At 33.3% G+C, this 12,350-nt stretch overlaps 2 protein-coding genes across 8 annotated transcripts in view; both read right to left on the reverse strand.

Annotated features, from left to right (window-relative positions):
• Positions 1–12,350, reverse strand: part of LOC101893684 (neuroplastin) — an 82,929-nt gene that overhangs the window by 5,299 nt on the left and 65,280 nt on the right. For all 7 annotated transcript variants that reach the window (XM_059131372.1, XM_059131374.1, XM_059131375.1 and 4 more), the window contains exon 3: positions 344–464. In XM_059131372.1, the coding sequence (XP_058987355.1) occupies positions 344–464 (121 nt within the window). The remainder of the gene's footprint in view (positions 1–343; positions 465–12,350) is intronic.
• On the reverse strand, positions 5,453–11,303 carry LOC109611844 (IQ motif and SEC7 domain-containing protein 2). Its single transcript, XM_020035186.2, has 2 exons — positions 10,515–11,303; positions 5,453–7,371 (listed from the first exon to the last, which is right to left on the reverse strand). Exon 2 carries the CDS (start codon positions 7,271–7,273, stop codon positions 6,083–6,085), a length of 1,191 nt encoding a protein of 396 aa, XP_019890745.2. The 5' UTR covers positions 7,274–7,371; positions 10,515–11,303; the 3' UTR covers positions 5,453–6,082.

Consider the following 12,350-nt stretch of genomic DNA (forward strand, 5'->3'; position numbering starts at 1 on the left):
AGCTGTGTCAATACGTCCATCCGTATTATTCTACCATAGTATGTACCATGGGCTATCTATTAGGTCATCCAATAAGACCTGCTGGTTTCTCCCGTATTGTCAAAATGCAATTGTGAATTGTAAGAAAACGTAAATACAAAATTTTGACAGAATGAGGATTTTTAACCACAATGGTGACTTTTCATTCTGCTTACACAACCTGTTTAATGGGCCTTAGTATGTATGCTACTCATGTATTTCACAACTGAAATGTCGTCACACATATAATATACATATGAAAAAGACATTTCGTCTGCTAGAGCCTTTACATATGACTAATTGAACATTTTCAAGTAATACTCACCATGTTAATTCGTAATTTCCTTCCCCTCTAATTTCACAACTTAATACTAATGGAGCACGTATATCATAAACTTTTAACTGTTGTTCGACATTATCGTAGTTTGGCACCAAAAATTCTTGCTCTGCAAAATTTCAAAAGATAAAATAAGAATAAAGTTTTAGTTTTATACGATATAACAAAGGAGATAATAATCAAAAAATATAAAAATTTTAGCAAGAAAGTTTAAAGGGGAAAATGACAATTAAACTAAGCTCTACTTATATTTACACTTAAATGAATGATCACAATAAAGAAAAATAGAAAGAAATATAATCATACGCATAGGTAGTTGAACTCACATAAAAATAATAATAAAGATAGAAATAAGCTTAAACTATTCATGAATAATGTAACATACACTAGAGAAATTCATGATCGATGATGAAGAGAAACGAACGTAATGGATAATAAATAAAATATCTAGAAAAAACTAGCTTTAACTTAACCTACAAAGGTAATAGTTGGAGAAGATACATTTTGTTTTATAAAGCAATTGTTTTAAAAATTGTATACATATATAATTAACACAAATTTATAAAAACAATAAAGCATGAGATCTGAAATCATGTCTATATTAATGTCATATAAATGTCTGGTATTAAAATAGTACATTTTTCATTATTTATTTAATGTTTAGTAGTTGGCCAAAGAAATTTGCCACACGTCGTTGCTTGAGGTTTAACTTTTGATAGTTAACATCGATAACAAGTTCGATTTCAATTGCGAGTTAATTACACCATGTTCATTAATGAAATTATTAAAAAAAGAATTCTAAACTTAAAATTAGCCTTAAATATGGAAGAAACTGGTAAAATAGAAAAAAAAAAAAAACTAATAAATATTTATTTGGTGTAGAAAAATGATATCACAACCTGTATTAAGGGATAGGTTTCTTTGTGTTGTGTATGTCTAATGATAAAATTCTAAATTCCAAAAGAGGAGTATTCGCGTGGTTTGGTGGAGTATACAAAGGAATGGATTAAAGAGAAGCAGCTGGGGGAAATGATTCTTTTGAATGTGTCTTCCATACGAATTAGTTTACCACCAATTACTTATGAGATTGTAGGTTTGTGTATACAATTGAACATATTTCTCCCCCGCCCCACTCTCGTCTCTCTTTTCATTCCATTCCACCATTGTATCACACGTTCATGATATATTCAAAACATTTTTGGTTGCCAAATACTCGTGTATTCTGTACATATCATGAGTATTGTATGTGTATGATTGTACCGTGTGAGAGGTTGGTTTTAGCTATACAAATTATTATATATATGTATGTATATAAACAAGCATATATATTAGTTTTGTTTGATGATTAATATTTATTATGTCAAACCAGAAAATTAAAAAAAAAACTAACAAAAAATTACGTTGACAATTATGATGACAGTGATATGACTGTGGCTCTTGGGCGTCGTCGTCGTTGTTAAAATGGCATCAAGTCGACAATGAAGATGGCTTTGATGGCTTTTTGTAAAAGTGTATTCAAATATAATTTAGAAATAAAGATAAAATGCAACAATTTCAGATTAAAAACGTAATCGGAAAAAGAAGCAGTTATTTTCGGTTGGTTCAAATGTATCTTATTCAACTTGGAGTGAAATTACTAAGTTAAAAAAAATAGGCAATTAAATTTTTCGAGTTTATATTGGCTTTGTTGTAAATAATAACATGATTAAAAATAAATTAAAAAAATAAATTAATACTCTGCAATAAGAAAACATATGAAATCTGTGTTAAATACCAAACTGAGATATTATGTATAAATATATGAAACATTGATTGAATATTTCGAATATAAATATGATACGAATTTTTAATGAATCTTCAAAAACTTTATAAAGAGTCGGAGTTTTTGTGCTCCAACGACTGTGTAGTAACTAGACTTTACAAAATCCACACTGCCGAATTCCGTCGTCAGACCAAATAAGGGACACTAAATAAGCTCATGCGATATTTCAACTATCTTATAGGTGATGAAGTAAAGGTGAGGGTACATAAGCAGCTTGGAATCATGGCTTGACATATTAATGTTAAAATAACATTTAAAACGACGGCAAGATTCGAGTGCGGCATCCCTTTATGATATTTCACAAAATATGCCATGCGAAGACTTCAAGCTGCTTATGTACTCACACCTTAAAGTTGGGAATACATAAAGCGCTTATTTGGCTGACTTAAGTCATCGGCTGGCTTCTTCGTAGATGAACAAAGAAAGTTTAGGTTGACTTAGTTCGATTATGGTATGCTTTGCTGCATTGCAATACAGATAGTCTGTTCCAGAAGTGCAAGAATGTAAAACTGTTTGCTACAATAACGGATTTCTCTTTTATGATATTGAAAAAAAATTCTCGCAGGTTCTGAAATAGAGAGAGAAGTACACATTCATAGCAGCATGATAAATATCGAATTCAAATTAACGTATCAACGTTTGGGTACATTGATATGTCAAAAACATTTGAAATGTTTTTTTTTTTTTTTCAAAAATAAGTTGATTTTTATATGTTCTCCTATACGGCGCCAATCGAAGATTGTTATGATATGCATTTTTTTCCGAAATTGGTTTGACAGTTCATTGCCCCAGCAGCTGTGTCGATGCGACTACCTGTGTTCTTCTACCATGACTATAAAGTACTCCAAACAATGTTTAAACATAATATTAATACTATACAATACTGTTTATTATATTGTAATGTACACGATAGAAGTTATATTGTAATGTACACGATAGAAGTTTTTTATACATTTCATATATTCCACAACTGAAATGGCGACACGATATGTGTAACTTCTACATATGGAAATGTAAACATGTAAAAAACGTTCCGTCTGATAGAGCCTTTAACATTGCTATTTATGTTGTTACGATATCGTACCAAGAGGGGGAAATTTTACCTTGTGTCAATGTTTAGACTCTGTTTGTCCTATCTGCGAACTTGTCAAAATTAAGGGAAGATTCGGACGAGAATCTACTACAAATTACTAGGTAAATTTGGCCGTGTAAAAAATAATTGCATGGTTGCCAGCTTGTGATCGGTTGATTTTGAAGGAATGCCATCTAGATTTGGCAGTTGTACTAGTTTTGCGCTGCTGTACAAGTTTTACCGTTAAAAAAAGTATGTGTTAAAAATACATTTAGATTTACGAAATCTGCTCGATCTCAAATGTAAATTCCGTGGCGTATACGTCAAATAATATCTACTGGATTTATGAATGTTATTTACGCGACGTATACGCCATACAATTGAAATGTGAAATCGAGTGGATTAGTAGTCTAAACGTGCTCTAAAAGTGTCGATGTCAAAAGTTAATTCTATAGCGTATAGCGTCAAATAATATGCACTGGATTCGTATTCATGACGATGCGCTTTAGAATTTACATTTGAAATCGAGTGTATTCAGTAGTCTAAACATACTCTAAATGTAGGTTTACTTAGTTCGATTTTGGTCCTTCGCTCCTTTGTTCTTTTCCGAAGAAGCCAGCCGATGACTTAAGCCATTCAGAAAAGCGTTTTATGTATTCTCACCTTTACGCACGGTTTATGTACTAGGGCCTGCCGTATAATAGAAAACAAAAGACCAATTTTATACTTCGCGATTCTTATCTTCTGAGAAAAAGACGACTTTTCAATCTTTCTGTGACAATTTAATTTCTGTAAAACAGAAGATAAAATCGATTGTTGGTCTTTTTGATGGGCATAATAGCAACGTAACATTAGTAATATTAGAAACTCAACCAAAAATCTATGGTCTCAAAATCGAATATAACAAGCCGATTTTGCGTCGTTAGATCAAAAGTCGATTTACATATTCCTATCTCGTGGCCGAACTAAACCAGGAAAAGTTAAGAGCAAAAATGAGGTTCCATACCGCTCTTTAAAAATAATAAGTAGACAAATTTGGCCAAGTTTAAAAAAAGTTTCATAATTACAAGCATCTGATTTGCTGAAGGATTGCCATCTAATTTGATTTTTTCCGATCTCCCTTAGTGTGAACTTCCTATTACGATTTTTTTTTGTAGTTCCACTACAAATAAGTAGAGGAACACAGCATCTTTGTCCTAAATTACGCGTTTAACGACAAAAATCGACTTTTCGACTTTTCAACGAAAAAAAGTCGTTAGATCGAAAGTCGATTTACATATCCCTATCTTGTGGCCGTAAAACATGTAAAAATACACTAGGCCATGTTAACAGCAAAAAATGACGATTTTGGCCAAATGACAAATTTGGCCAAGTAAAAAGCTTCTGATTTGCTGCCACCTATTTTGATAGTTTTACTTATTTTCCGATCTCCCAATTTTTGGATCAAGAAGGTCCCACTGAGTGAACTTCACATTCGATTTTTTCCAATTTCGCTATAAAAAAGTACGGAACACAGCATCTTTGTCCTAAACTACGCGTTTAACGACATACGTCATTTATTAGGCGTATAATTAAAGGAATTGACAATCTAAATAACGTGTTTTGTTCAAACTGGTTTTATGTGAATATAAACTAAAATTTAATATAATTTAATTTCTTTCATAAACAATTCGCCATTTGTTATTTAGACCTTTTAAAAAGAAAAAATAAGAAACAGTAACAAATGTTATATCCCAATTACTTTTATATTAAAAAAATACTTTCAAGTAAAATTTATCTGGGTTTACAATTTTTCACAGTTTGGTATTTCATTCCATATTTATATAAATAAATAAGTGTAAAAGTTGAAAAGACTCAAAGCGTTTTCTTATTAAAAAAAGGATGTAAAATATGTCTGGTAAGAATTTATTAAGAGAAAATGTATGTAAGAATTAACAAATTATTAAAATTAAACAAAAAACGGTAAAACAAAAACAAAGAATAAAAGGAAACAAAAAACATCAAGTTATTCGTTAAAACAATGCAGAGAAAGATAGTGGGATCTTCATAAAATTGGTACAACAAAAAGAAAAACATTTTTGAGAGAGAGAGAGAGTGAGACTTAGAGAGAGAAAGAGCAATATAATTAAAGAAAAATATACAGCAAATATAAAACAATTATTAAGAATAATAATACATTGATAAATGAGAGATTTTTTGTATTTTGTATTTTTTTTTTTCGTTTATTTTAATCATAAAAAAGTCGTTAAAACGAACATTTAACGAACAATAACGAACGAACAAACATATTAGCAACTAGCAGCACACACACACAGCATGAAAGATGATTGCATGATAAATTCAATGATGAATGACGATTGGACTGACTGATTGATGGTGGATACTATGTATACATACTAGTGAGCGAGAAGAGAGCAAAAGAAGATAATTAAACCAGAAATCCATAGAAAAATAATAAAACAACAACAATAGTATTTAACATATGGATGACAATGCGTGACGTTTGGCAGGGTTGTATTTTCGTTTTTTTTTTTTTTTGTTTTGTTTTGTCAAAGGGAATAACAAACTATGACGAGATGACTAGAAAGAGCAAAGAACGATATTTCATAGCTATTTGCTAAAATTAGCTATTATTATTATTGTTTTTAAAAAATGCACAACATACGTAACAGATGCGTATGATGAGTTGTTGGTAGTGGTGGTGGTGGTGGAAAACCAAAAAAAAACATGTAGTTTCAAATTTAGGAGGAACACTTTGGAATCGAATGAAAAAATCAAATAATTTGATAAAAATGATGATTTGATTTTTTTGTTTGGGATTTGTATTTGTTTTTTAGCAATAAAAGCCAAAGTTATGAATCTCACCCATATTGACTGGAGGAGGAGGATAGATAAGTGAAATATTGCTGGGAGCCATTGTTTGAGTTACCACGCCTGGTAAAATCAGTACAGGTTGTTGTAGTTGCTGCTGTTGCTGACGTTGACCGCCAGCCGCTGCTGCTGCGGTTACTGCTCCTGGTGCAAAAATAGGTGCCGATGTGGCAGCAGCTGCCCCAGCAACACTTCTATCCACCGGCATTGGCATATACTGTTGATTTGGTGGCATTTGAGGATAATGTTGAAATGGATGCGGATAATAGGTAATTGGTGGATGTTGAATCTGTTGTTGGCCGCCAGCGCCACCACCGCCCGCTGGCATACTCATGACACCCGGTGCATGTGAGGGAAACGTCACCATTGGATTATAGAATTGATGTGGATGCGGGTAGTAATAATTCGGAGGAATATGATATTGTGGCGGTGCCTGGGGTATTCCTCCAGCTGGCGAACCTGGTGCAATGTGATAACCATCATGGGTTTTGTGTTGATATCCCGGCATATAATAGGGTGGATAGTAGGGAAATAGGCCGGGCATTGGCGGTGGTGGTGGAGCTGCTGTAACGGGAGCGGGTGTGGTACGCGGTGGCGGGAAGCTAGGTGGTGTAGCAGCATAATAAATGCCTGTAGGTCTCCACGATTCGGTTGTATGGTGTGGCGGTGTGGGTGGCGGATTCAACTCATATGTTTTTGTCTTGTTGTGATAGCGTGTGTCCATCGATGCCACGGGGCTACCATCAAAATTTGTTGTATTTATCAGAAATAACTTGTGCTTCAAATCATGTTCCATCTGTTGGATATGTGGCAAATGACCATCGTGATCATGCTCATGCGGATGATGGTGACTGTGATGGTGCTGCTGCTGCTGTTGTCCACTGGTTGTCGTTGTAATTGGTTTTTTCGTTGGCAGTGCTAGAATTTGTGGCGGTGTTTCTGGTTCGGTTGGCTCCCAGGTGCGTGTAAATAAGTCATCTTCATTCGATTGACTTGGCGTTAGATCGTGTATTGTTACATAACCCGATTCTGTGGGAAAATATCGCTGATACTCCTCGTTCCGATTGCGACTACCACCCATGTGATGTTGTTGTATTAGAAATGGTGATAACGTTTCGGGTTTATCCGGTTCTGGATTGCGTACTTGCAGCATGTGATAGCTGGCGTGTAAATGGTTGCACTGATATTTGCCCTCGTGTACCTTAAGGGCATGACGAACTGTGATGTGAGCTTCAATTTTGTGCTTTTCACCTGAGAGTTGTTCATGGCGCAAGACGCAAATCGAAAAAAAGTTTGTGTGAAAAATAAGAGATATGTTGAATTACATTTTATTTATCCCTACTTTACGAAACAATCCTTCTGATTATAATTTGTTATCAAAAAAAAAAAAAAAAAGAAAAGATGGTCATAGGAAACTGCTAAGGAAAGTAATGACTACAAGTACTGCAAGTATTTGAGACGCTTTTAAATATTTTATTATTATTAGATCAAAGGAAATTCATAGAAACTATAGAATATTAATAATACTAATCACTTTTATCTATTCAATTATAATTAACATTTATATGTAGCCATGACTGTTGTAAGATTCTTAAACGCAAACGCAAAACGCGTCATAAATCGTATTTAGGTGATACACCCCGTGTTCACTTTATCAATAACTGAAGCACACGAGTCACCCAGTACCCAAGTCAATCATAATAAAAGGAAATAAATTCAACTATTATTTGCCTTTATGAGGATTTATTTGAAGTTTATGCAATGCAATGGACAACTGGGGTTATTAAATGCAGTAATAACAAATATCTGGATTATAATTCTTTTTAGAAAAAAAAAATGGAATTTAATAAATCCATTTCGAATTTTCTATAATATTAGTTGTATGTATAATGTATCAATACATTTTTCAACCTTGTTAGCCCTGCTAATTAAATGTCAAATTTACAATATGCACATTTCCGCTCGGCCAAATTCATGTAGCTAAAACAAGCAGAAATGTGCACCACTCAGCGCCATTTTTTTCTCGAGAGAGCTGCAAGTTTTGCTAGTTTTTGGAGTACGGGAACGCGTTGTAGCAGAATTAGTGCTAATTAGTACTAATTTGCAGGTTCTGGAACACAACTATTGTTTACCAAAGATATAGAAGTATAAAGATGGGACAAGACAGAGTCAAGATGTGGTAACCCTGTGAAAATACCTCTGTTGTTATGATATCGTAACAACATAGTTAGCAATGTTAAGCGATTTAAACCGCTTAGGCAATATGCAATTAATTGGGAAAGTCTATGGAATAGAATTTTGAAACCAAATTTTTGGAGTTTTCAAAGTTTTGTTTGTCATTTTTTTCTATAAATGTGTTTTTTTTTTATATTAACATGGTCCTGTCTTAAGCTGTAATTTAGACAATATAGACACAAACCATTTGCTCAGAATGCATTTTGTCCAGTCTTTACCATTTTAGGTCTTTGTGCCTACGTTCTATAGAAAGCCTGCTATCAGACCCAAACTATTTTTGTTATTAACAATCTAAAATAGGACGTGGGAAAAATTAGAGAATATTTGCGATATTAATCCCGTTAAAATATCCCCCGTATTTATTGAAATGTTTGGTGAATAGTTATGTTACAGCCATGACTTCAATTCAAGGGTAGCATTTGCTCTAAATCATAATCACCCTGTTTATCTATAACTGCAGTAAGCGAGTCACCCAGTAAACAATTCAATTTATGATAGAAGAATATAGGTAGACGCATCGACACAGTTGCGAGGACAATGAACTGTCTAACCAATTTGGGAATTGAAAATGTTACATGAAAAATTATTTAAATTTGTAAAATAAAAAAGTCTACTTATATTTGAAAAAAAAAAAAAATTAAAATTTTTTGACACTACAATGTTCCCAAACGTTGACGCATCTACCTGAATTCTTCTACCATGATTCACGATATCGAATGGCCCTCATATAACAGTGCCACCGATATTCGGTATTTTAATATTTTTAACCACATTTTTCAATGGAATTGTGTGAAATTCTACACAAGGAGTTCCTTCCAAGTACTTTACCCCCTGAAATTGTCTATATTGGTCCACGATATCGAATGGCCCCCATTAACGGTACCTCCCGATATTCGGTATTTTGATGATTTTAACCAAAATTTTTCATTGCAACTGTCTGAAATTCTATACAAGGAGTTCTTTTTGGGTACTTTATTCCTTGGAATATGGGTCCACGATATCGTATAGCTCCCATACAGTGGTGCCCCCGATATTCGGTATTTTGATGATTTTATCTACATTTTTCATTGGCATTGTCTGAAATTCTACACAAGGAGCTCTCTCTGAATACTTTATGCCATGGAAGATATTCGTTATTTCCAGGATTTTCGCGTCATTATTTGCCGGTATTGCGTCAAATTTCGTATATGAAGTTCGTAATGGGTACTACAACCTATGACGGAAAATTATCTATGCAGGTCCACATCTAGTGTAGCCCCCATACAACGGAACGTCCCCTTTATTCGATATTTTGATGATATTAGCGACATTTCACCGGAATTGTTTCGAATCTCGTATTTAAAGTTCGGAATGGTTACTACAGCCCCCAATATAAAGGTTTTTATTTGAGCGGTATTTTTCGACGGAATTTTGTTTTGAAAATTTTCAAGTTCCTTCCGAATGGTGGAGGGTATAAAAAGTTCGGCCCGGTCGAACTTAGCTGCTTTTCTACTTGTTTTCTTTTGAATTGTGAAATATTCAAAAAAAAACAAGTAAAAATGGAAATTTTAAAAGTCGCGTTTATCTAACAAACAAGATAAAGTGAAGCACTTCTTGTATTCCGACTAATAATAAGTTTAGATATACGAAATCTACTCAATTTAAAATGTCAAGTCCATAGTGTATGATTTAAATATAATATCCACTGGATTTATGAATACGATTTACGTAACGTATAACGTATAACGACATTTTTATCGAGTAGATTTAGTAGTCTAAACGTGCTATTAAGAGAGAACCAATTGAAACTCATAATCAAATATTAATATTTTTACAGGTAGCGACATATCAAATCGCAATCCAAAGAAAATTGTTTAAGGAGGTGCCTTGGATCGTTTTAAACCTACCTATATGAAACAGTGTCGATTTTTTTTGTCTTTTTACCCGAAAGTTTCCGTTTTTCTGTCAATATGAAGTATATAAATATATATACTGCAGTATGCTTATAAAACCTGGCGACATATCAAATCCTGCAAAACCTTGATTTTCCTATTGACCACCAATGAACAAAAAAAAAACTTTACTTTAAACTATATGTCAAATAGCTCAAAAATGTGTTGGAGTTTTCTAAAATTGTAACGCTTTTATTCTCCGCGGGATTTTGTGTTGACAAAACTCACCCTCAATAGCACTTTCGCTTAAGACATATGAATGTTCATCATGACCGTGTCGTAAATTGTGTACTTTAATGGCTTCGCCATCCTTTAACCAGTTTATTGGATCTGTTATGGGTATAATGCATGTAATTGAAAAACGTTCACCCACATTAACCGTTGAATCACCGTAGTAAATCGCTGTTTCATATTCAAATTCTGTTGAATCTTCGACATCATTTACTGTATTTTGTGTAATATATCATAGACATTGACGGACGGCCGGTCGGGTCGGCCAGTCAGCCAAGGAGTATCGTTGCCATGGTAAATGTGTGTGGTGGCATGCAGGAAAAAAATGTTGTATTTTGTTTTTTTTTTTTTTTTTTTTTTTTGTGAGCACGGGTCAGCACCATCCATCCGCCGCCACGAAAGTAACGCGCGCACACACACACATGTAAAACATTTTTATTATTTTTTGCCATTTGTTTAACACGAATTGCGTGTTTGTGTTGTTTTTATTCCACATCACAGATCATCATCACCATTGAATTTCATATTGAAGTTAGAGGTCATTTATTTGGTGTTGCATGGTGTTCGATTTTCGATTTTATTACACCCCATTGGGTTGACGTATCAAATTGATTTGAAATTCAAGTTGTTATTATGTATTAAACGGTATTATGTCGAAGTCACCAACAATGTGTGTGTGTGATCGAACGTAGTTGGAGTTTGATGTTAGTAGCAGAATAGTAGTAGTAGTAATAGACAGAAATGGCAGAGTTTTGCATGTTTTAAGATTCATATATAGATTATGTACAAAATATATATGTATATATATATATATATTTTTTATTTATTTAATTGATTCAGTCAGTTCGTACTGTCTTTTTATTTTGTATTACTAAGTCTTATATTTCGTTTTTTTTTTTTTTTTTTTTTTTGTAATTTTGTGGCTTTTTAGAAATCAAGTCGAGAATTTATTGAAAGTTTGGAAGGGAATAGTTAAGAGGTCGTATTATACTAAAAAGACAAGCCCAAATTCAATTCTTAATTAATTATACTCATTTTTTCTCGTAATCATACAATGTGAGCCCATTGTTTCATATTGTATTGTGTGAACCACCTTAAACAACTTAGTAGCACTCATGGGTAATCGAGTCATCCCAACAGCGTTTGGTTCATATTGTATGTTGTGAACCACCCTAAACAACTTGGCAGCACTCTTGAGTTATCGAGTCATCCTAACAGCGTTTGCTAATGAAAATGTTTCTTTATCTCTAATTTTCATAAAATGGACGTTGTGCTCAAGAGTGAGATGTGAGAGTAATTTTGACAATTGCGTACCAAGTGATTATAAAGCGAATATTACTGGAGAAAAAATCTATAGCAAAACTGTGCACGTTGGATTTGTTGCTGTTTCAATCAACTGTTTTATGGTTGGCTTTTATGCTGATGGCAACTCTTCTAGAGTTTTCTAAATCTACTTTTCTTTTTACTTTTTTTTTTATTTTTGTAAAAAACCAGTATGGAAAGTTCAAAAGTCGGGCAGGGCCGACTATATGATACCCCACAGCACTATGCGTATTTAGTGGAGCTCCCGCAAAAAGACTTTATATTGGGAATTTATGTGAAGTAGATTATTCAAACATGAACCAAATAACTCCGACAAGAATTAATATTTGTTGGAGTAATAGATATACCGGACCGAGTTTCACAAAATGGTAAAATTCGATTGAATATGAAAAAATGTATTCAATTTGGGCTGATTTTTCATATATGGTGAGCAATAACCGTAAAATCGGATGAAGATGAAAATCGAAGCTATATAAAAATCTAAGCCGATCTCGATAAAATTTACTAGTG

This window comes from Musca domestica, unplaced genomic scaffold, assembly GCF_030504385.1.
Source record: "Musca domestica strain aabys unplaced genomic scaffold, Musca_domestica.polishedcontigs.V.1.1 85, whole genome shotgun sequence".
Lineage (NCBI taxonomy): Eukaryota > Metazoa > Arthropoda > Insecta > Diptera > Muscidae > Musca > Musca domestica.